Source organism: Aythya ferina, assembly GCF_964211825.1.
Source record: "Aythya ferina genome assembly, chromosome: 3".
Taxonomy (NCBI): Eukaryota; Metazoa; Chordata; class Aves; order Anseriformes; family Anatidae; genus Aythya; species Aythya ferina.
This window is the reverse complement of record NC_140298.1, coordinates 101185199-101210161: the sequence shown is the minus strand read 5'-3', so window position 1 is coordinate 101210161 and position 24963 is coordinate 101185199. Positions and strand designations below refer to the sequence as shown.

Below are 24963 nucleotides of genomic sequence, written 5' to 3'. Positions count from 1 at the left end.
AATTTGATACCGAAGTTTATCATTCTATTTCTGGAAATTCAGAATAGAGGAAAGCTGAAAGAAAGCTGCAAGGTAAGGCTGGTATTTCTCAGAGGATTGAGAACGCGAAGAAGGTTGGCTGTAGAAGTTCTTCATAGTGAACTAGAACTTAAATAGGGTATTGCCATTTAATAGACATGCTTCAGTGGATAGGAATTAAAGTTCTGGCTGGGTTTGTGCTTCTAAAAATGTGAGTAATTAATCAGCATTAGACCAACTTACCTATAGTGTTTTGGGACTTGCAATTAAGTTTTATCCAGGAGTGCAATTATGTGAAATATACCTTAAAGAGATCTGGTAACATTTCTAATAATCCAAGAAATATCTGTAAGACTAGTCATTTTGGTGAGTAAATTTCTCACTTTTTATGAAAATAGGACCAGTCCCCAACTATTTTTTTTGGTTATTTTTCCACCCTTAAATGGTGTTTAACTGACCGATGGCTTATTTACTGTGGTGGAGCTAGAGGCTGGAAGGGGCTTTGAGGGTGGCTTGGCCAGGCAAGCTTCCTCGACCTGGGTGCTCAGGTTGTGCTGAGTCAGGTTTTGAATAAATCCTTGGATGGAGACAGCACAACCTTTCTGGGAAGCACGTTCCGGTGTTTTACTATCTCTTTTTTTCTCCTTTTTCCTCATGTATTTTTATTTCTCCGTGTTTGGATGCTGCAATGCAGGTGTTTGAGGCTGAGACCAACTGGTGCGTTCACCCTTGAGCATTACTAGTGCAGACCAGTAAGCCAAGCTGATTTTTAAGTTAGGCACGATGTGTGCTGCCACCAGCCACCAAGCCTGGCACTTGCAAGAAACCTGTTCACCAGCCCAATTTGTCCACAGAGACCTAGAGCTCGAGGCATGCTTTCATCGCTCACGATGTCGAGCCGAAGCCTATAAGGGAAAGTAACAGCTATTTACGCTGTGCCTGTGCTTCCAGGGCTTGAAATGGTCCCGAAAACGAGCAGAAAAAAAACAAAAACAAACAAACAAACAAACAAAAAACCGCGGCCCCGGGAGCTGCTCGCCGAGCTCTCCTCGGGGCGGGCCGCAGCGCGCCGCTCCCGCCCAGCCCAGCCCGGCCTCGAGGAGGCTCCCGCTGCCAAAGCAAAAAAAAAAATAAATAAAAATGGTGGAGGCCTGGTACATGGACGAGTCCCAGGAGGACCAGCGGGCGCCCCACAGGCTGCAGCCCAACCGCGCCGTCAGCCTGGAGCAGCTGCGCCTCCTCGGCGTCACCTATCGCAAAGTAAGAGCCGGGGCCCCCCCACCCCGAGCGGGACGCGGCTGAGCGAGGCCCCGGCGCCGCGCCTAAAATGGCGCCGGGCCCCCGGCGCTGAGGCGGCAGCCGGGGGGGGTCGCCCTAATGCCGCCGCTCCCCTTCTCCTCACGCAGTGCAGGCACCAGGAGTCTGAGGTCTGTGTCGGTGCTGAGGGCTCTTCTGAAGCACAGCGCCAGCCGTGCTGGGCCGTGTGGTGGTCGTGCAAGAGCCCCCCTTTCCTGCGTGCATCAGGCAGAAGGGCTGCGTGACAGGGAATTTCTGTCACAAACTACAAATCGGGCATGCCTCAGCTATAAAGCGCGTTCATTAAGAGCTCGTGATTTTCTCTCCCCTGTAATCGCACCTCAGGGGCTTGAGGAGTGCAGCACAAGCGGTGCTGCAGAATTGGGAGTACCTCGGGGGGGCAGGGACATACGTTGTTGGCCTTTGAAGTGTGCTGCATGCTGTGTGAGGTAGGGACATGCTGCAAGAGTCAGTAAACCGTGGAAAATCCCGCAGTTATGAAACCTCAGGTAACTTTCCATTTCCCTGCTTTTAGTAGCTCTCCCACTTTCAGAAATCTGGCATCTGAGCAGAAAAAGTGGAGTGTATCCAAGGCAATTTATTAATACATTTCTGGCATAATCAGCAAAGACCCCAAAGTTACTAATTTCTAATTTAATCTTATTTATTGGTGCTATGCTGCTGCTCTTTTGTGTATGACAATAACTTTGTGTGCTTGGAAGCAAGTCATGCCAAGTGGGGAAGTGGTGCTGAAAGCAGCTGGCGTGTCTGCCAGCATCTCCAAACCTCAGAAACTGGGATGCAGAGGTAGCAGGAAGGCCTCCCAGATTATTTCTGTGTGAAGGTGGACAGGATATAGGTAAATCAAATGAATCTGGCCCTTGAATGATATTAAGGTTGTAAAAGCAATGTGAGAAGGCAAGTATAGTTTTCTTCAGGGGTAAGTCCATATGGGATGTCCATGCTGATTTCAGAAGCTTTTTTCTCCTTTTCTTTAATCATTCTTGGTTTTCCCCCATGATAACCAAAGAGTAACTCTGTTGGACTTGTTAGTATCTGGTATATCATTTGGCATGCAGTAGTTGTACACTCATGCATTGAACTTTCAATCTTGGAAGGTAGTGGTACGTGTCTTGTGTACCTATGAGAAGCTAACTTAGCTACCCACTGGTGTTATTTGTCTCTCCACTGACATTCTCAACAACTTTGTTTTTTCCTGATTAATAACTTGAATTGTGTCTTAAGCGATTGTCTGAATTCATTTTTTTCTGCCTATTTTTCAGTTGGATGCTGATAACTATGAGACTGATCCATGTCTGAAAGAGATTCGGAAAGCGGAAAATTATTCTTGGATGGATATAATAACTATACATAAAGACAAGCTTCCAAATTACGAAGAAAAGGTATGTAAGCTTTTGCTTTGAATGAAGATTTGTATTCTGAAGTCCATTGCTAGTGTGTGCAGCCAGCTTCGTAATACACATTCATTGTGAGCAGAGTCTCAGGGGTGAGATTTCCATGTTTAAAATACATTCTGTTCAGAAGTCCTTAACTTAAAAAAAAAAAAAAAAAAAAAAAAAGTTTTGATACTGATTTTCAAATGGGAGGGGAGGGTGGGGGAGATAGGCTTTTTGCTTCTTAGATTGGCTTCGAAGTTTTTTAGGTTAGTTCCCATGACTGTGTCATTTTGAACATAAGGTTCCTACAAGTAGAGCCCTGTAGATATGGACCTGACTTCAGAGAGACTAACAAACTGGGATGAAGGCAGGTTGTTGCCAGCTCTGCACAAGATTTGAAGGCCAAAACATCCTAATGGCTGTTGCAAAATTCATCTTTTCAAAGGAACATATCGTGGAATTTGAGGGATACATTCTCCTTACAAGAAGATTTGTTAACTTGGGCGGCTAACAGCGTGGCTATTTCAAAAAAGCTGAATACGAACAGTGCCAGGCTCTGAGATGAGCCTTCTAAAAGGAATGTTCTCCCTGCCCCAGGGTGTTGGACTGCTGTTCTGGCCTGAATACAACAACCTGGTGGCATTTCCATATTTTCATTCAATTTTTGTCCATTTACCAGTTTAAGTGCATTGTGTTACACTGGCATTAAATTTTTTTACAAGGTGAATTAGGTTGTAACTCAAGTATCCTGTGTGAGCTCAACCTGATACACAGATAAGCCTTTACTCACTGGGAACGTGGACTTTTGCACATTTTGCTGTGCTGAATCAGTAAAGGCTGAGGTCTGTTTCAGGCCCACCTGCTCTAGCATGGCTAAACAGCATCCAGAACTAAACAGATGATGTTATCTGGTATAGAACATTTAAAGCATGTTTAGAAGCATCCACAGACTGTCTCTGGCTGATTGGATTGGCTGTTTTAATCCTATTGGTCTCATCTGTCAGTTAAATCACTGCATAGTTAGAAAGCCTTTGTCTGCTTTGCCAAATGTTTCAGCCATGTTTTTTAGCAGTGATTCTGTGTTCAGTAGTTTTAAAAGATATCTGCTATCCCTAGATAAAAACATTTTATGAAGAACATTTACACCTAGACGATGAAATTCGCTACATCTTAGATGGATCTGGCTATTTTGATGTTCGAGACAAGGATGACAAATGGATCCGAATTTCCATGGAGAAAGGAGACATGATAACCCTCCCTGCTGGCATATATCACCGATTTACGCTGGATGAGAATGTATGTTACTATAGTTTACCGTAAGTTTTGATGACAAATGTCTGTGAGTGTATATCTTATTAGTAACTGCATGCCCTGAGACTTTGCAGTTCATTAGCAAAGCATATTAAATATGAAGTAGGAATATGAAAAATACTAAATAATTCACAGCATCTGAACCTTTCATCTCCAGGTCACAAATCCAGCTTCATCTCATCAGCTGTAACTGCAAGTCATTGCCACGTGATACCCATAGTGTATTTTGTGTGACAGTGGTGTCATAGCCAGGCCCTGCCTGCAGCGAGATTGCCCCTACTGCCACTTGTGGCATGGAGATGGATCCTTCTGTGTTGTCTTGTTGGGTGTCTTTGTATGGAGAGACAGAGCATACCTGTCTAGATCAGTGGCATTCTTTATACGTGCTAAATTCACCTTCAGGGAAAGAATGATTTAAGGGTCCAGAGCCACTACATGCAGCTGGCGTATGCCAGACTGAACGCTTGCTTCACAGGAGGTGACCTGCTTTTGGAGAGTATTTTTGGCAACAGGACTGTGAGATTGAGAGTCCTGAGCTGTGTGCCTGCCCTTGTGGACTTCTACATGTAGATTTTTAATCTCAGCATTAGCCCTAGAAAAAGGGGAAATGTGTGTCATTGTCTCCTGTGTAGCAAGATCCCATCTCTGGCATGGTCCTGACTGTGATATAATTTTGAATCAGCTGCCCAGGTAGCAGTTAATGTCTATGAAAAAAAAATAAAAACATACTTTAGTGAAAAACCCAGCTTCTCATGTCTACATTTTGAGATCCACAATGAATCAGCTACAAACATTATTTTAAGGCTTTTTCATTACATACACAGAATGTAATGGGTTATGGGTTGAATCCACATTTATGTCCACTTCAGGAACTTCAGTCCAGAAATGGAATCTTCAAAGTCTCACATAAATTCTTTAGGTACTTCTAGACCTTTGGGTTTTGCAGCTAAGTTCTTTAGGTACCTAACTTTGTTCTTGACATTGCTGAGCATGTAGGTACAGGATAAGCACTTTGCAGTGTTTACAAAATAGTTAGGGCCTAAGCCTGTAGAATATTTGGTAGTAGAGAAGAGGAGAGTTCCCCATAACTCAGTGTTTGGAGCACTTATGCAGGATGTAAAACGCCGTTCTCTGCTGCCACAGCTGCACCTTCTCACCTGGCATACTTTTGGCTAGCTGGTGGCGAGGGCTATTACTTTTTCTTTTGAAATCTGGAGATTTTTCATGTTCCATACATAATGGGTTTTTATTTTTTGGCTAGTTTCTGTATTCCCCATTCAGCTCTTATGGCCCTCACTTGGAAGCTTGTGATATTCCTCAGGCCCCCAGTGATCTTGTGTCTTCTGCTTGTTGTTGTTTAACTAAGCAAGTAGGAATTAGATGCTGTACTGCTCAGTATTGTGGATCCAGTGCAAAATGATCTGCATAAGACAGGATTTATCTGGTTTCTTTGAAACAGGGAGAAGTACTGTTTGCCTGGCCTGGAGGCACTGGTTGTGACACAGGAGATCACTGCATAAGTGCAAAATCCCCTTGCTGCAGTAGCTGGCAGCAGAAACAACAGCATAATGCTACAATATTCTGGAACATGTGAAGCTTTCAGTCCGTCTTGAAACAGTTTCAAAAACCGCTGCAGAAGTGCAAATGAAACCATTAACTTCAGAATTATGATCCCATGGAAAGGAGTTCTTACGTTACTTGTGGCTTCTTGTTCTTTGACAGAATTACGTGAAGGCAATGAGGCTGTTCGTTGGAGAACCAGTCTGGACAGCATACAACAGACCAGCTGATGATTTTCCTGCTCGGAAACAGTATATGAAGTTTTTGACTGGAGAAGCACAGTAATGGTGTCTGCGACCTGACAGGTGGAGCAGCCTTGAAGCCAATCGGAATAAATGTGATTTTTCAACCGGCTACACTACTGGTTGCATATACACTGGAATCACAAAATCATAGACAAATTTAGGCTGAAAGGTCATCTGGAGGCCACTTAGTCCGTTCCCCTTTGAAGTACAAGGCCAACTTCAAAATTAAACCAGGTTGCTCAGGCTCCTGAGTTTTGAAAGCCTCCGGTGCAGGAGACTCCACAGGCTGGCCAGGTACTTGCTCCATTGCTTAGCCGCTCTTGTGGCCTCACAATTTCTCTTCATGTCCAAATCCCTTGACACCGCGAGTGGTTGTTATCTCTCACCCTGAGAAGAATCTGGCTTGGAGTTCTCTGCACTCCCTTCTCTAGTGGCAAAATACAATTAGGTCTTCCCTTAGTCCTCTCCAGGCTAGACAAACAAGTGTCCTAAACTGGACTTTTGGCAGTCCAAGTTGTTAGTGATGATATAAACTATGATTTGTCCTGGCTCTGACTACTGAGGAATGTCACTTGTAGCCAGCTTAGTCAAACAGAAACAACTGGCTATTCCTAGCCTGATGGTCCACAAGTTTTTCACCTACTTTGTAGCTCGTATTCCCAGTCTGAGTACAACGCTACTGTGGGAAACTGTTGAAAGCCTTGCTGTATGCAAGGTAACTGCCATCCACTGTTTCCCCTCTGCAACAGAGCCATTTATTTCCTCCTAGACGGCAGTCGGGATGGTCAAGCAGAATGTGCCTTTGGTAAATTGGTGTTGACCAACTATTCCCAGTTCCTTATATTTCGTGTGCCTGGAATGGCTTATTCCATAATTTGCAGAAATATGGATGGCCAGCGTCTTGTTCCCCAGATCCTCTTTCTCTCCTTTTTGAAGATGTCTGTAACATTTGCCTTTTTCTGGCCAAAAAGATTTCTGTGATCTCTTTAATGATGGCAGCCTTCTGGTAACATTAGCCAGTTGCATTTACAGTAGCTCGGGAATCCATTTTCTAACCTTTTTTTTCCTGATGTTTCTGGCAGGTAGAGTTGGGAGAGGTGGGCTACATTAATATTCATTCTGCTCTGAATCCATGCTAATGAACTATGTAGGATTCTAGTTTTAATTAAAGAAAATAAACCCAACTTCATTCTTGTCTAAAAATGTTCACAAGATAAATTTGCATAATCGGCATTTTAGTATGCAGCTTCCCTAGCTCAGGCCTGGTACGTAAAGCTTTGGTTTTCTTTTGGCAAAATGTAGCAATTTGCTCCCATGAGTTATTAATAAAATTAATTTGACTTCAGTATGGTTGCTTTTTTTTTTTTTCTTCCATTTTTTTTTTCTGCTGCAGACATTAAGGATACGTTGAGCAATGGTGTTACTGCTGTAATTTTTAACCAGCTTTTATTCCTTGTTCTGCTGCTGACCTGTTCTGTAACCAGACAAAGCACTAAGTGCGTGCCTCAGTTTCTTTAGCTGTGAAATAAAGAAGATACATGAACTTAAACGTGCTGGCCCAGTTTTCAGTAAGTGCCTTGCAGTTACTCCAGGCATGCTGCTCCTCAGCAGTGGGTACAGAAACATTTTGGTATGAATTTGCTCCTTGCAGTGAGTCAGCTGTGCAGATTGTGGTGTGTGCTTCAGCTCCCAGAGGATGATGAGAGCACAGATTCTGCACTGCCTGCAGCCTGTGTGCCAATTTAAGCCATATGCAGTACAAACTCCTGTCTTGCAGTTGCTCATATAAACAGGACTCAAGCAAGATGAGACTTGGGGTTATGTAAATTTTCATAAGGTAGTACAAAGGAGAAAATTAATTGAACTTTCCCGCTGTTTGTAAGTACAGGTCTGCTAAACATCCCTTCTTTAGCAAGCAATCTTTTCTTTATCTTGCAGGAGCATTACGTACAATAATGGCTAGGTCTAGAAGTGTCTCTGAAAACAAAGTTGTGGTTTTGAAGTGAAGCTGTACCAGCTTTTATCTTAAAAGGTGTAAACAGCAAGAAAAAAGGGCATATAGTTCCTGTCTCCCAGTATTGGATTGCAAGGTCACTGCTGAGGCAGGCACACACCTGATCATAAATTCTGCAGGTGCTGGACTCAGTCTGTGGCAGTAGGGTGCAGGCACAACCCACGTTTGCGAAATGAGAGCCCGCAGAGAGCTTAGCTCAGCCTGCATTAGCTTTTGTGCTGTGGTTTGTAAGCCTGGCTGAAAATCAGAGTTACCAGCAAACATCAGGTATAACTGTGGTCAGGTTCTTCAGGTAAGCCTGCATGGATGCTGTGCTGTGCCCACCGGATCAGGGATTTGTATGCCATGTCCATGGCAGCAGCACTGCAACATCCTCTTATGCAGCACCAAATGCACAGGGGCATCCCAGTCCCAGTACAAATTTATGGGATTTTTCAAGGTACAGCTACAGGATTAAGTGACAGTTACCACCTGCAACAAGTTTTATTTATTTGACTTCTATGCCACAGAAAATGGTACTTCTGCATGTGCAGGAAAATGACTGCTTTTTCCTGGTGCTGCTGTCAGTCTGTGGAATCCAATATAATTCATCTTTTCCTTTGTTTTCTTTTGTACCAGAAGTCAACACAAATCTATTAATTCCTCCTCCTTCTCCCATGGGCCTCTCTGCTTTGATTCTCTTTCTTTTGCTCTTTGTGCAAAAAGAGAAATGGAAGCTGTGGAGCTGAGGAGCTCTGTGCTCAGCACCATCATCCGGGCCCGGTCAGACTGAGGGAGCCACCAGGAAGGGAGCCCAGGTGATGTTCTCTGCTTGTGGGAGATTTACGGCTTGGAGGCAGCAAGGAGGGGATAGATACAGGAAAGAAGCTGCCCACAGCAATTGCTTTCGGCATCTCGCTGATGTAGAATGTGACCTCGGAAACAGGACTGAACCACCTTGTTTTGTTGCCTCTCCGGAGGAATATATACCCCTGGTACAGCTCCCATCTCCGGGCTGTCAAGAATAACACACGATAACACCGCTGAGCATCATTCATCATTTTCATAGCACAATGCATTCTGCTGCTGAGAGGTGGCAGTGACTGCGAGGGTCTTGCTGTGAATGCTTTTAAATGCGTGCCCTTTAGTGCTATAGGTGTTCTTGAAGGGTTGAAAGCATTACTATCCACAAGCATTTTTGTCAGCCAGGAAAAAAAGCAATTTGGAGGCAGTATAAATACTCGGTGAAGAGCTTGCGTGGGAGATTGCACTGGAGGAAAACAGCTGGACAGAGAAAATGTTAATATTAATAGGAAAAGCCCCAAGGAGCGGAGAGAGAACATACGATTCTGTCACATATCTAAAAGCAAGAAGTGAAATCGATACTTTTTGGTCCAAAAACATGAGTCTGTTTTGCTGCAGCCAGTGGAAAACCTCAGTGCATTGATGTAATATTAAAATTTATGTAAGTGGTTCAGCAATATCACGTTGGCACCGTTAACTCAGACAAGGGGAATATTTCAACTTCTCCAGGATTAGAGTTTAAAAAAAAAGATGATAATGGAGAAATGGTGCTGAATTGAAGGGTTTGAAGGTAGCTTTTTGAATACCTGTGTATTATTTTTCACATTAATGCAGCTTGTTCCCAAGTGCTGTGTACCTCACTTTCTCGTGACTGTCCTGGGAGAGCAGTGCCCTTGTTTTCTGCAAGTGGACTCAGAATGGTGGATGGTCAGTGGGCTTTTTAATGGACCAAGTGAACAAACAGGTGGCTGACAAACTCTGTGACCTTGCCCTCCTTTGTTAGCTGTCCTGGGTAAGTGTCTTTGGCAGGGGATCCCCTCGGGGAAGCTGATTGCCTTAGCACCAAGGTGTTTCACAGCCAGTCAGCAGCCTCAGGTGCCTGTGTGTGCTGTGTGCAGGTGCCTACAAATGAGATCCTCCAGATCTGGCTGAGGGAGATGCCGAGGGAAAGGGGTGAAGCAGCCGTGGCTGTGGAGCGCAGGGATCATGCCGCTTCCCCGTGGCTGGGGGCCTGTAGCTGCCTGTCTGGGCTGCTGAACTCAACGAGTCAAAGCCTTTGTGCTTTCAGAGCACTGTGTCTGAATGTCCTGCTGGCAGAACAGGTGCTCTCCTGCCTGGTTTCTGCCTCCAGGATTTAGCTTGAGCTAAAAACTTATTGGAAGGGACAGTTTCATGACAAAGGGAATCGTTTAATATCAGCTGGCAGAGACCAATGCACATAAAGACTGAAGTGGCAGCTGAGTGCCACTTTGAAGAATGTCCCTTGTTGCCAAATGGTAAATTTAGGGGTTTGGTCAGACAGAAGCCGGGAACCCTTCCTGTGCTATGCTCAGAAATTACATCATCTCTTTGGGATTTTGTCCTGTGAAAATGACAGAAATTCGGACTCCCTTCCCTCTCCCCAGAACAGGGTCACTGCCGGGTGTCTTCTGTTTCCTGAAACCAAATAAACACCAACACATCAGGGAATGAATTAGTGTTACAATTAAATATTCCTGGCTCAAAGAGCCATATTTGATCTGAATTGCTGCATTCATTGTGACTTTACAGCTTGAATCCCAAAACATTTTGTGTGTTTGCAAAAATGTACTCTGCTCTACCTGCAGCTTGAAAAACCCATGATTTTATACAATGTAGTCACTAGCTCTCCTTTTCTGTTAACTGTACTAATGCCCAGGTAAGACAAAGAGACAAAACTTCGAAAATTAAAATGCTTGGGTAAATATTCAGCAGCTAAAGGGAGGGGGACATATTTTGCTGCCGGTTTCTCCTGCTGTAGCTCTCTGTGGGTTACCTCCACTGATTTTGAGAAGTCCCCTGCCTTTTGATCATCTTTTGTGCTTTTTGTCAAGATACCAATAAATAACTGTGGTGCCTGTCAGCGAGCCACATCGACTGGTAAAAAATTAGACTGAGTCTGCTCCTTGTGTTTTGGGTGGTGGCTCTGTGTGACCCGCAGTTAGTGGCCACGGCGACAGCAGCCACTCTGCGCTCTAAATCCCGATTTTCCCTGTGGTCACAGGTAGTCCAGCCTGAAGGATTTGGATCTGGGCTTATTTTTTCTCTGTTTTACCAATGGTTCAGGCAACTTAACACCAATCTGCTGTTAGTGAGTGGGAGGGAAGCTGCTGGCGGTGATGCTGGGGTCAGGAGGCAGCCCTGGTGTTGCCAGGCTGGGGCTCGGTCCCGTTGCCTACCCCTGGCGTGTGGTGTGCCAGCACCTGCTCAGCCCCTCTGCTGTATGATAGATGCTTTAAAAGCAGCTCAAGTCATTCTATTCCACAGCTTTTAACTTCGGTATTTTCGGTTCAGCACTGACAGTTTTGACAATTTTTCAAAGTCAGCCAGGAACCTCCTCCCTCCTTCACTCCCTGCCTCAGCTAAATAACATCCCATTTTTTTTCCCCTCTCTTTGTGGGTAAATTGCAGGCTGTTGCTGGCTTTCAGATGGACTTTTTAATGCCGAGCACTCTCATACATAACAGAAGTATCTGCAAATATTTCCAAAGGTAGGTAGGACAGATTGATTCAGAGCACCATGGATAAGGCAATAGCTGGATTCTCCCACCCACCCCAATCTCTCTTTTCCTCACCAACACCAAGACTGTGACCGTCTCACACACCTGCTGAAGATGTGTGATTCCCAAGCCAATTTGTAGAAATAAGCAGAAAAGCAGCTTTCCAGCAGCTTGTCTTCAAGTCAGTGCCAGTGCTTTTTTACATTCAGTACTTCAGAACTGCTGTCCATGTGCTAAAATCATAAAGATTTTAGCACATGGCTACTGTGTAAAGATCCTCATTGGTAAAATCCATTTTTATAATGTTCTATCAGGAGGGCAGAAAGCAGGGAAGAAAGGGAAGGTGGCCTCTTCCTTTGAGCTCATATAGGTGTGAGCTTAGGGACAGAAACCACCTTGTTCCAACATCTAGAGTTTCCTTGGCCTTTGCTCATGACAGCAGCAATCTTGGTGGTTTCTCTCTGAGCAGCCTGAGAGGATGAGTCTGGCTGCTGTGGTTCCACCTATTTGCAATAAATTTCTATCTGTATTTTATGTTTCAGGCTTGTTTTCAGCACACTGCTTGGATTGATTGCATGGTGAAGCAGAGAAGGAATACAAACTTTGCACTACAGCTAAATCTGACTGGAGATGGGGTGCTGAGCACCTGGCAGACATCTGTTGGAGGACTGCAGTGCACGTGATTGATGAAGCACATTAGCTGACATACGAGTAAGACAGACATAACTTACCTGGTCACAGCCCACTTATTCCCCTCTGATTTGATCTGGGAGACACCTGCAGCAAAGGCTTCAGAAAAGGATTGGCTGCCTACCACTTCTTAAACTACGATAATGCATGAAACTTTGCAGCCCATCCAGGTGGGTGGTTACTCCTGGTACATCCTCGTTTTGTTACTCTCAGGATGAACGTCAAGCTGCAGAAGGTTTTTGCTGCCTTGGTCAGTTTTTCAGCCAGGTCAGGAGCTCAGCCAGCTTGTGCAGAACCGCATGAGTGCTCACGCTGACATGAAGGATGGGGTAGGTGGAGGACCGCGCATCCTTCCCTGTATGCTGGCTGAAGTCCACCGTGGAGCCTGAGTGCTTGGGCACGTCTGCACCTGTGTTTGGGGGAATATTTAACGTGGCCTCTCTGAAAACTGAGGCACTAGGAAAATAAAAGTAAGCAGCTGCTTGGAGGACGCCAGCATCACCTGAACTGCAGTTAGGTATGAGGAATGGCAGAGAGCTGCTGAAGTGCTTTTGAGGCTCAGGGTCTCTGTGCATAATGTAATTATCTGAATGCCTGAAGTACAGCATATTTGCTTCTTTTTTTAATAAAAGAGGAAATTTAAATGCAAAACTTCTGTTAAGGCACATTAAGCTTTAAGACTCGAATACAACAATCATCTCATTCAGGCTCTACTCTCTGCAGCTTTTCTCACTTAGCCAGATGACACATGCCTGCTGTGTTTTAGAACTGAGCGCTGCCCTCATTTACACCAGGAACCCTCATTAAATTCAGCTGAATTCATTGAATTTAACAGGATTGCCTGGTGTAATTAATGTTTTGAGGACAATTTTTTTTTCCTTAGCTTTAATGCTTTAACACCATACACAGCATTTAGATGTGTAGTTGTCTGAACACAGGAAATTCAAACACTTCTATATATGTTAAGCCCAAGCCATCCAGTGACATTGACACCATTTCTTGCATTTTTATAAACATTTAACAATTTGCATAAATCCTGCAGTGATGATATGCCTTTGCATTTAAATTTTAATTATTCTGCAAGTCTACCAGGATGTCACTTGTTTAATGGCTCACTGAGCTTGGAGGTCACCCAGTCCAAGTCTCCTCTACTGATGTTTTTATTCAAGTAAAAGCTTCTGCTAATGAGAACACAGCAAACATACTGAAATGTATGAATGTCATATGTATGAATTAGAAATTAGAGAAACTTAGAGAACAGGGGATTATGTTTTCATGGTGTTTCTGTTTTAATGATTATTTGACTGACTAGGACCGTAAATTCTTGTTCTCTGCTGATCTGGACACAGGTTTTCATTTACACATGCAGTGAGTGTAAGGGACTGCTGAATCAAAAAAGAAACCATTTTTTTCCTGGACTGTAGAGCTGGATGGCTTCCGTGTTCTGGGTGATGATGACTCCAGCTAATTTCATTTAGAATTAGGAAAGACAAATCAAGCTTCCTGAAAGCATCTTTCGGAGTTGCAGAGGTGAGTAGATCAGACAACAATGGAACGAGACAGCTGACCTTAAGCAAAAAGCATGGGAATCTCTGCTATATGTTATTAATTTATGTATCATTATAAATTTATTTAACTGGACTCATTCAGTGCTCTCAAAACCTTCAAATATGAGGAAGTTTATGTACCAGGATCCCTCCCTATCTGCTAAGAAATCCCCCACACAAGAAAAAGTGACCTATGTTGGAGAAAACACTAAAATTACTTATAATGAGTAACTATTGGATCAGATTAAGAGTTGTGAAATCCTGAAAACGACACTGATTTCAACTCTGTTATACAACTTGAACTAAGAATTTGTCCAATTACTCTTAAAACTTCATCTAAAATTATAAAAATATTTAAATTAAATGTAAAAGCTAATAAAGAGTAATGCAGAAATAACTTTTTATTTCACTGTATTTTAATGCTTCCTAAAGATAGGTAAATGGTGCTTAAGCCCACTTGAAAGAGGAGGTGCTGAATCTTTCATTGTTGTTAATACTGGTATCTTAGGACAAGTCTACCCAGGTGCTGCACAAGTTTAATTCAGACTCAGCTATGGAACCTAGAGGCCAAGCCACAGAAATACCAATTTAATTTCTTTCAGTTGATTAGCCACTCAGCCACTGATTTGTATGTACATTTGTACAATAATAAATAAAAATATGTATAAATAAAATATATACAAAAAATAAAAAATGTACAATATACTGCAAGAAAGGAACAAATTCTATGGAGCCAGGCTCTGTTCAGTAGCAGCCAATGCCAGGACAAAAGGCACAAATTGGAACAAAAGAGGTTCTGTTTAAATATCAGGAAACACTTCTTCACTGTGTGGGTGACAGAGCACTGGCACAGGTTGCCCAGGGGTGTTGTGGAGTCTCCTTACCTGGAGATCTTCAAAAGCCACCTGCTTGAGCTGAGATGCTGCACAGATGATCTTCAGAGGTCCTTTCTAAGAACAACCATTCTGTGACTTTGTATGGTGGTTTTCTAGCAACCTCATTTGAGAGCAGTGGACATACAAAAGTCTAGTAGTGTCAGTATTCTGATTAGGGGAAGTAAGATACACACAATAAAAGCAACTGAATAAATGTGCATTCAGAATTTCTATAACACACTGATATTCTGTCAGTAAATTTAGCTGATGAAATTATCTCAGATCATTTACTCGCTAATTACTGAAAAACACTAACAGTCATCAAGACAAATAAGGTCAAATGCATTTTTTCTTATAAAAGGAAGCACTGGAGTAACTGAGTGTTTGTATATATATATGCACATATGTACTGTAATGAGAAATAACTAGACAGGAACAGACTTGCAGGGATAAAGCTGGCTTTAGGTCAGCACAAAATCTTCACAGTGATAGGGCTGTTAGAGACAACACAGATTCTGTAGGAATGCCACTGACTATTTATAACTGGATAGATTTTATTTTACATTTACACATTAGCAAGAAGTATATACAACTTTTAAAATCAGCTTTGCAGGAGAAAATTAGTTGGAAATGATCTATCCTAACTTGAGACACTGAGTATTAAAGCTATCACCCTCTTTGATAGCTACAGCCTCTAAAAGGGCCTGCTTCTTCTGCATACTGCGAGATGACTCCAGTTCATACATAGTTGTCAGGTTGAAGAGAACACTCTCATGCAGATAGTGCTTGGGGTCCTGCTGAACCATTCCTTCCAACTGGCGAAGGGAATCCTTGAGTTTTCCCAGATAAAGAAGACAAACAGCAGCATTGTTATTAGCCTAGAGAAAAAATATATCATAAATGAATGTGTGTATATATATATATATATTTACAAGTGATGAGTGAGAAAGTAAAAAGGAAATCTAATCATTTACTATGTGCTATGTACTACTATTTTGTGTGCACAAGCAACTAAAATAGATTCTCAGTCACCTAATCCTAACCTTTTCTTCTTTTCTCAAGAGTTATCCTGTGCTAGTAGGACGCGCTGACTTGTAAGAACTCAAACTCTAAAAGATAAGAGTATAAAATGTAATATAAATAGTATAGAACATTAGATAGTTAAGTGGGAAAATGAATCAGATTTCAAAAACTACATAAGCTTCTGCATACTGTCTTTTTTTTTTTTTTTTAAATGACTTCACTGTATCTTCTACAGTGTTTTTCTCTCTGGCTTACGTATAGAAAATCCACACAAGCAACAGGAATAAATTAACCTATCACAAAGGCATCTACAATTTACTTTAAGGAAGTTCAGCAAATAGGGCAGTCTAATACATCTTAAGGTATCAAGTCAAGTGCATTTTCCTCTCCTAACAACAGGTTTTATGAATTAACAAAGGATTCCACCAGTACAAAGTCATATAACTTGTTTAGCTGCAGAATCTGAAAGCTGCAGATAAAGGAATAATACACCCTTTTAAAAAGTCTTTCTCTCTCTCTTCAGGAAACCTTATTGATTTCTCAGAGTTTATAGTACATACTACTTTACAGCCTGCAAAATGATGCAGTTCATGCACTTCTTAAACTCAGTCCCCTCCATTTTTAAGTCGTCTCAAATCAGGCTTTTGGGGATAAGCTGTCTGAGTTCTCAGGGATGCTCCTATATGACCATGCACTGAAAGCTGCCACAGGTACAAATAGCAAAGTAAATAAACAAACAGCTCTTCTTTGATCTCCTTTTGTGATGGGAATCCAAGGCTCTGATGTGCACCATGCTAAAAATGTCATTTCAAAAATGATTATGTTCCTTCAACACTGTGTGAAATCATGTTACTTTTACATATGTTGGCAGCTGCTATTTCTTTTTCTGACATGCATGCCTATACTAAACACAGTGAATGCAAAAAAAAAAAAAAAAAAAAAAAAGCACTTTTGCAAAGATCCCATAAACATAATGATTTGCAATGCCTTCATGCATGTCTAAGTATTCACCAGTTCTTCACTTCCCACCTTTGTATCTTAACCTCACGTATACTAAAAGTTCTTTGGCATACAGGCCACATCTAATTTTTCTATAAAGCTCTGAGCATACTCTGGGTACTTATTAAATACATGTATGAAGGCATTACAAGAATAATTTAGGTGTTCATTATAAATGTAGCAATTTGGAGATTTACCACAGCATTTGATGAGTCGATCCTTAAAATTTCTGTGAAAAATCGATGAGCTTCTGCAAAATTATTCTGACCAAGGTGGAGGAATGCTCTAGAAAGTAAGTGACACATGAATGAGTTCTCCTGGAAAACCCAAGGTGATAATATATTTTAAAAAGAATGGACATCATTTTTTATTTTTCCTATTATAGATGTGAGAGTTTCTGACATTTGTTCTTCACGGTGTAATCTTGAACCAGCAAGGAGACACTGATTTACAGACAAATGGAATGACAACTTGGATCATTTGGCTATTATATATTCTGCCTACCAAAGCAAGAGTCTTCGCTGTGTTTTCATTAATTTAAATGTAGATACTCTCTTCCTGGAATTATTTCTCTTTAGGAAATTAGCCATGCTATATCATTTTCAGAGCACTTTTGAATTGTATTTTCTAAATGTATTAGGCAATGTGCTAAACATTACAAAACTGAGCCCCCCATCATGAAACTCAATTACTGCTGTGTTTTCGAGCATTTTTTGAAACTAAAGAGGCAGCAGCTTTCCTAGCAGATCTGACTGTGGGATAACGGCCCCAAATAGCTTCTCCTCTCTTAAGCATTATTTATGCAAATGTATATTCAAAAAGCAGACTGAAAACATACAATGCCTGGTAGAATGAGAAAAAGCTTCATAAAATCAACTGAAGGATCACAATTTCAATGCTGGATAACACGACTGTACCAAGTAATACATATCTCATGGGTCTACATTCCATTCAGTCTCCCTTACAACAGATGTAGTTATATAAAAGACAGAAAGAGAACTTAATTGTGTCAAGGGTAGTTTGATACTCATTATGTATACTTTGAAAAACTATATTTTAAAGATTCATTTAGCCATTAAATTACCTACCTGTTCATTAAAACCATAATCTGGCTCTGTAGTCCATCCAATTTGTGAGTCACTTTTTCAACGTCTTGAAAGTACTTTTCTGCAGTTTTTATGTCTCCAATCTAGACAGCAAAATTGTGAGAAAGTTACCACAATAAGAAGAAAAGAAATCCAGGCTGATTACATCTTCTACAAAGGATAAGAACATGAAAACATGTTGAAGTCCATTATCTAATTGTTTGGTACCAAGACGACTGGGTAACATCTGTTATCAAACAAGGTATCTGAAGAGCCACACTAAGATTACAAAAAAGAACACCACCACCATGTACAGTTTTATCTAGGGCAGTGATTTTCAGCTGTGTTTGTGAAGCACTCATGTACTGTAGAGTAGTGGTGCCACACCTCCTCATTTGGCTCTTTTGTTGTAACTCGCTCCAGAGTTTGTAAAATTAGCTGAAAATGAGAGGTCAGACTTACTTCCAGCAGCACCTGCCTTTCATAAACCCATGATGACTGGGTCTGATCACCTGCTTGCCCTGCAAGTGCTGAGTGTCATCACTCCTTTTCCCACAACATTTCAATTTCCCACAACATTCTCTTCAAGAAACTGGCTGCTCATGGCTTGGACTGGAATACGCTTTGTTGGGTTAAAAACTGGCTGGATAGCTGGGCCCAAAGAGTTGTGGTGAATGGAGTCAAATCCAGTTGGAGGCTGGTCACTAGTGGCATTCCCCAGGGCTTGGTACTGGGGCCAGTTCTCTTCAATATCTTTATCGATGATCTGGATGAGGGGATCGACTGCACCCTCAGTAAGTTTGCAGATGACACCAAGTTAGGTGCGTGTCGATCTGCTTGAGGGTAGGAAGGCTCTGCAGAAGGATCTGGATAGGCTGGACCGATCGGCTGAGGTCAACTGCATGAAGTTCAACAAGGCCAAGTGCTGGGTCCTGCACCTGGGGTGCAGTAACCCCAAGCAGAGCTACAGGCTGGGAGATGAGTGGTTGGAAAGCTGCTTGGCGGAGAAGGACCTGGGAGTATTGGTTGATGGTCGGCTGAATATGAGCCAGCAGTGTGCTCAGGTGGCCAAGAAGGCCAACAGCATCCTGGCTTGCATAAGCAGGAGTGTGGCCAGCATGGCGAGGGAAGTGATTGTCCCCCTATACTTGGCTCTGGTGAGGCCGCACCTTGAGTACTGTGTTCAGTTTTGGGCCCCTCGCTACAAAAAGGACATCGAGATGCTTGAGCGGGTTCAGAGAAGGGCAACGAAGCTGGTGAGGGGTCTGGAAAACAAGTCCTAAGAGGAGCAGCTGAGAGAGCTGGGTTTGTTCAGCCTGGAGAAAAGGAGGCTCAGGGGTGACCTTATTGCTCTCTATAGGTACCTCAAGGGAGGCTGTAGCGAGGTGGGGGTTGGTCTGTTCTCCCACGTGCCTGGTGACAGGATGAGGGGGAATGGGCTTAAGTTGTGCCAGGGGAGTTTTAGGTTGGATGTTAGGAAGAACTTCTTTACCGAAAGGGTTGTTAGACATTGGAACAGGCTGCCCAGGGAAGTGGTGGAGTCACCATCCCTGGAGGTCTTTAAAAGACGTTTAGATGTAGAGCTTAGGGATATGTTTTAGTGAAGGACTGGTTACCGTTAGGTCAGAGGTTGGACTAGGTGATCTAGAAGGTCTCTTCCAACCTAGACGATTCTGTGATTCTATGATTCTGTGTTAGTCCACGGAAAATTAAGACAGATGCTCACTGCTCACAAGCAGAAGCTGTCAATAAGCATGAAAACGAGAACACAATAGCCTGGTACTAGCGTAGAACCTGTGCTTAGTCAATTCACAAGGTGTTTCTGGGTTAAAGCCAGAGATCACAGGACAACTTGAACACATCAGACCAAAACGTGTCAGAAAACAGCCCCAACAAATGGGTCACTGTGGGGAGACAGTCCACCTGCAGATTGAAAACTACTGGCTAGTGAATCATGCAGGCTGAAGGAAAGGGATGTGAAAGCTGGCTTAAGGACAAAGAAGTTTTATTGGAAAGGGGACAGAAAGGGGATTCCTAGAAGGAAACAGGTATTTCACCTAAGTGCATGTCACATACATTGCTATCTGAGAAAAGAAAAATATTTTCTCTGAAGAAGGTCCCTTTGGTAAACAAGCTAGCAATTTATGTTTCATAGGAGGATGTGCTCATATTTTTGGCGAGGCTTCCTGGTACAGTGTCTAATTTTAAGATGGAGAGACGGAAGGAGAAGAAAACTCACTACTGGGTAAAATAAATCTATCAAAAGGAAGGAAACTAAACTATTTCAGGAGCATAAAACCATGCAAACCAGGCAGCCTTCAGGTGGGGACCTTCATGAAATCAACTTTTCGTTCAAAACCAGGACTAGCATTACTGAAGATGTTTGTGACAAATGTGTGAAAGTCCCCTTAAAGCTCTCAAATGGTGTATATTACACAACCTCCCTGGAAAACTCATTCCAGAATTCTTAAATACCCTTACTATTAGAAAACACACTCTCCCCTGCTGCATTTTTTATGCCACCTTTTGTTCTATCCATAGTGGTCAGGGAGAATAGTACAACTCCTCTTTTCTAACAGGAGCCTGCAAAACACTGTGCTGTTTGTCTGGGAACATGTTATTTTTCTGAAGTGCTCCTAGGATTTATTTACCACTTTTACCTTTATTTTATTTTATTTTTTTTCAGTATTGTAGAGGGTAAGGTCAGACAGCTTTCCACTTTTGAAATTCTTTAATGTGTTATTTAAATGGCAATTTTGGACAGGTCAGCCAGCAAACAGAGTCTATTAGAAACACACAATAAATACTAGAGACTAAAATGCACTCACTGTTTCTTTATCACATGTGAATTTCTGTTTCAGAGGTCAGGTGATTGCTGGCAGAATTAGAGTGCTTCTTAACATTTCTCTGTGGTAGCCTCTGAATTCTCCATTTCTCTCATCCCCATTTCCCATTTATAGTAAGGAAACAGCTAAAGGCTGGCTGTACATCAGATCTGGGCCTCTTCACTTTCAGTAAGTGTACAATGTTTCTTTTTGATTAAATCATTAGCATAATTTTCTATAGCACCTTTTTTATTCACTAATGTACACATATGCCATTTTAATACTGGTGCTTCGTATTTCCTAGCATTATCACATGGTGAAAGTTTTTTAGTTTTGTCCACTGCCTCTACAATCTGATACAGTTTTAGCTCTCGTTCTAAATGCAACAATTATTCACTATATAGCTGTCAATAGGAACATTACCTAGCATATATAGAACCAAATACATACCTGAAGGAAAATCCTTCCAATTCCACTCAGCAGCTGAGGCTCTTGCTGTGGGTAATATTTGATGACAGAGTGATAAGCATCTACAGCAAGCACATAGTCCTGAGGGGTGAAAAGCACACAACCAGATACTTGAGCGCAGCACCAGATACTTAAGCTCAGGCCTTTATGTAGCCTTCTTTTTAAAGATATATGTAAACAGAATCAAAATAATTGCAACTTGTGAATGGGACAGAATTTCTGCCTATCACTGTAGGCTGTCTATATTATCAGTTATACTGGAACTGCTTAAAACAGGGACCTTCCTTTATTTATTTTGCAACTGGATCATATTCTATTTGTAGCTCAATGCCAGGAGAAAGAATCTCTTTACTTCGTTCTTTCATTTCATTCAAAAAAACCCACATTTACTCTCCTGCATGGATTATGATTTAGGATGAGAATCAAAAGCCTTGCATGTGACTCAGGTGTAGGTAGTGTCACATGTTTAAAGTATATGCATGATTACATAGTTTGTGTTGAGAAGCTTTGGGAACTGTTTGTGCACATGCTTTTAACTTGTGAAAAACACAAAGTAATGTTACGGAAACTAAAACGTCTTCCATGTTTTCAGGTGAAAAACTAGTGGCCAAGGGAAACACATGTAGTGGGTACATCCACAGGGCACAAGGTTGCACTAGTCTCAGCTACAGCTTCTTTGATCAATTCAGAGCAGAGGCAGGGAAAATATGCATTTGTTTATAAAAAACAGGCATTTGCAAAGACAGAAGGCTATGTGCTGTACTGACCTGGTGCTTCCTGGCAGTTTTGCCCTTCACCTTCAAACAAGAACTTGTGGTAGGTGTTCAGAAGCAAAATATATCAAAGAACAATCTTTTAAAATGGCACAGACATCTCGGGATACTCTGTACCATGCCTTTTTTTGTTTTGTTTTGTTACAGTGCTTATTTAACTCATCGCTGATGTGATCCCAGCTACTGCTAAATGTACTTATTCCTCATCTCCTCCTTAGTCTGAGGAGGCTGCATGCCCCAGGTGTAATGTATTTCTTTTTCTGAGATTGTATTTAAAGTGACTGAGCCCTATTTGTCCCAGGCATCAGGTCACTCTTTGGAACATACTAATTTCTTCATATACACAAAAAACTTCAGAAGTCTCTAGAGTCTTAGCTACATATAAGAGCAATTACATAACCTATGATAGTAGAGACTGGCTTAAACAACCCCAGGAGCACTTTGCAGGACTTTTCATTTGCAAGCAACTTGTATATTGCACATGTAACTATTAAATTTGAACATCTAGCATATAGAGTATTCCAACTCTAGTATGCCATGCCATGTCCATGCTCATTAGTTGTAATGGCAAGAGTTCAGAGCAAAGACAACATGCCATACGGGCAACAATATATTTGTTTAAATTCTGATTCATTTAGCATTCACAACTCAAACACGATGTAATTTATACTACCAAAATTCCTCATGAATTTATGACAGGACAAACTCAATTTTCACTGTAACAGCTCTTGCTACAGGACTTGTTTGATCATGAAGTCCAAGAGTGTTAGGTATTGCATAAAATTCATGGAACAAGGCTCCTCTGAACTGGTTGCCCAGCCACACTATATTTATTTAGTTATTTATTTAATTTATTAGCTATTAATCCTTGCAAGAGTATCATTTATAAATAAACAAAAGATTGTCTGTGACTTTGAGTTTTATCCCTTTGCGAATAACAATGTACTTACTGGACAAATAATTTTATTACATCAAATTATAACTTTTGTGCTCAATGTCTTCTATTCTGTAGTCTAAAGCAGTCCTTTTCCTGGTGGTCACTCTCACTTACACTCCAGCTTAGTCCATGTGACAAAGACGTGCAGCAGAACTGTGAGGGACAGGGCTGTTGCACTCACATCCCCCACACAATTCCCTGGAGACCTTGTGGTTAAGTTGAAAGAAAAGTGCTTCTGTCAGCTCAGTATGAACTGACTGAAGGAAAGTCTTGGCCAGCATAAGCTGCACGAGGGGGCACTGTTTGCCCAATTATAACATCACAGGCTGCCTAGCATAGGTAACGAGCCAACCTTGGTAGGAACAAGCAGACAAGTAACATCTTGGAGGTCTGCGCTGCAGGGGCAGGCTTGGCCTAGTCAGGCAAACAAACCCTCTTCCCCTTTTGCATTCCCTATCAAGCATTGTATTATGTATTATGTGCATTATATGTGTATTATAACTAGGAGTATGTAAAGGTTCACACCTCCTAAAATGTGAGAGTAGAGGTGAGGCAGTAAGAGCCTATGCACTGTATTTGAGGATCAGGAAACATATTGCACTTTGTTTCTATGTGATGGTACCTCACACAGCACCTGTGTGCATTTACCCCATGCCCTGCAGTGCCTGTCACAGGAATGGGACCCATTTCTTCTAGGAGATGACAAGAGATAAAGTCATATAGGTCTAAAACCACACCTGAGCACAGGCAAGGCTGGGCCCAGCATGAAACAGTAAAGCGTTATGACAGCATCCAGACTTGCTTCTAAATACAATTTCATATGGTTTAGTGAAGGACTGGTTAGTGTTAGGTCACAGGTTGGACTAGGTGATCTTGGAAGTCTCTTCTAACCTAGACGATTCTGTGATTCTGATTCATCTTGTAATTGCTTCAGTACATGCACATAAAACTTACTGCATGCGGTAAATTTTATATGTGTATACTCCCCCCCACTTATTTATCACAGAAGCACTAGTAGATTTCTGGGGTATCCTGTATACTGCCAGGTGACACAGAAATATGCCACCCATTGTATGTTACAAAAGCACCTTATTTGACAATTCCTTCTGAAGGAGCATATTGTAAAGTACATGATATTTAGTCTTATCTACTGAAGACCAGATTTTAATTCCCTGCTTTGCTACTGGGACATGGTAAAAGAACAATTGTCTGTGAGAATGATAAATGAGAAACCCTCTCAGAAGAGTGGAATCTTGTTTAATACAAGTTTTGGTTGGGATGAGTAAGAAATATTAAGTACTGGCAGTAAAAACAAAACAAAACCAGTCAGCTTGTGATCTTAAGACTTAAAGGTAGGGTTGATATATTATCACAGTCTTTAACTTCTACAAATTGTGACCCTTCAGATTTTCAACACCTTCATAAGAAATCCCAAAAGAAGAATTAAAGTTACACAATTCAGGATACGAATGAGAGTTGGTATTGTTTAATAATTCAGTATTTCTTTAATTACGAAAAAATTCAGAGCTAACATTAGATATAATCATCCAAAAAAATGTTGTCTTAAGCCACTGGATCTGCCTGCACAAAAATGGCAAGTGGGGTTTGTTTTCCCCTGATGCACTGCAGTGTAACTGTATTTCCTTTAATGGTCACTGTATTACACGTTTGTGGTTTTCCCTCCTCACTTTAAGTACTTAAAAATCAGTTATGAGATATTTAGAAATAAACATAAATGATCATGATGTGTAGAATGCGAATATTTGGTTCAGAAACAACAGATTACAAATCAGCTTTAGTTATTACAAACAGTAAAGCTCATGAAGACCGTAATTTGGGAGAAGAGGATGGATAACTCGCCCTTCCTCTCTAGCTCGTGCATTTGAAGAAGGGTTATGAAAGCAGAGATTCACAGCATTATGAATCCAGAGTGTCGTACTGCAGCACAGTTAGGCAAAAGACATGATTCATGCAGTCTTTCTCCTTATGCAACCAAAGTCCTTATGCATCAGTCCCTTGCACCATTAGTACAAGGTGCTAGCTCCTTCTTCAAGTGTAGTTTTAATTGTATTTAGACCCAAATGAAAAACAATTCTAATGCTTTTGTTTTTACTAAGGGCAAGCTCTACAAAAGCTAAAACAACACTGACAAAAAAATCTTACAAAATGCAAAATATGCTCTTAATTAGAGTGCATTTATAATATATATGGAAAGTACTTAAGTATTTATTCCTCAGAGAGGTAAAAGTCTTGTAAGATAATGTCAAAAGCAATTTTAGCTCAGATGAAAAGAACTTTAAAAAGTTCTTAAGACACTTCCATGGTGATTTAGTAAAATGACAGACATTTTGCAATTATATTGTTGAAATGAAGCAATGC

At 41.6% G+C, this 24963-nt stretch overlaps 2 protein-coding genes and 1 long non-coding RNA gene across 7 annotated transcripts in view; 2 read left to right on the top strand and 1 right to left on the bottom strand.

Moving 5' to 3' along the window:
* Nucleotides 1–687: 687 nt before the first annotated feature.
* On the top strand, nt 688–7172 carry ADI1 (acireductone dioxygenase 1). Of its 4 annotated transcripts, none has more exons than XM_084515412.1 (4): nt 688–1278; nt 2598–2717; nt 3828–4007; nt 5482–7172. In XM_084515412.1, the coding sequence occupies exons 1-4, from the start codon at nt 1159–1161 to the stop codon at nt 5614–5616; spliced, it is 555 nt and encodes a 184-aa protein (XP_084371538.1). In that variant the 5' UTR covers nt 688–1158; the 3' UTR covers nt 5617–7172. The 4 variants fall into 4 exon arrangements, with proteins under 4 accessions (XP_084371538.1, XP_084371539.1, XP_084371541.1 ...); XM_084515413.1 differs by having other exon boundaries at nt 865–1278; nt 5745–7172; XM_084515415.1 differs by lacking the exon at nt 688–1278 and adding an exon at nt 1344–1823 and having other exon boundaries at nt 5745–7172.
* A 4194-nt stretch (nt 7173–11366) lies between these two features.
* LOC311434912 lies at nt 11367–13213 on the top strand. Its single transcript, XR_014691818.1, has 2 exons — nt 11367–11646; nt 11905–13213. It is a non-coding gene; the product is annotated as an uncharacterized lncRNA (long non-coding RNA).
* A 1795-nt stretch (nt 13214–15008) lies between these two features.
* The window catches only part of TRAPPC12 (trafficking protein particle complex subunit 12), a 53292-nt gene continuing 43337 nt past the window's right edge, over nt 15009–24963 (bottom strand). Inside the window, exons 9-12 of one of the 2 annotated variants that reach the window (XM_084515403.1) lie at nt 20857–20955; nt 17585–17685; nt 16694–16781; nt 15009–15352 (exon numbers count right to left, since the gene is read on the bottom strand). In XM_084515403.1, coding sequence (XP_084371529.1) covers nt 15110–15352; nt 16694–16781; nt 17585–17685; nt 20857–20955 — 531 coding nt within the window. In that variant the 3' untranslated portion in view covers nt 15009–15109. The remainder of the gene's footprint in view (nt 15353–16693; nt 16782–17584; nt 17686–20856; nt 20956–24963) is intronic. The other variant, XM_084515404.1, reaches the window with a different exon arrangement.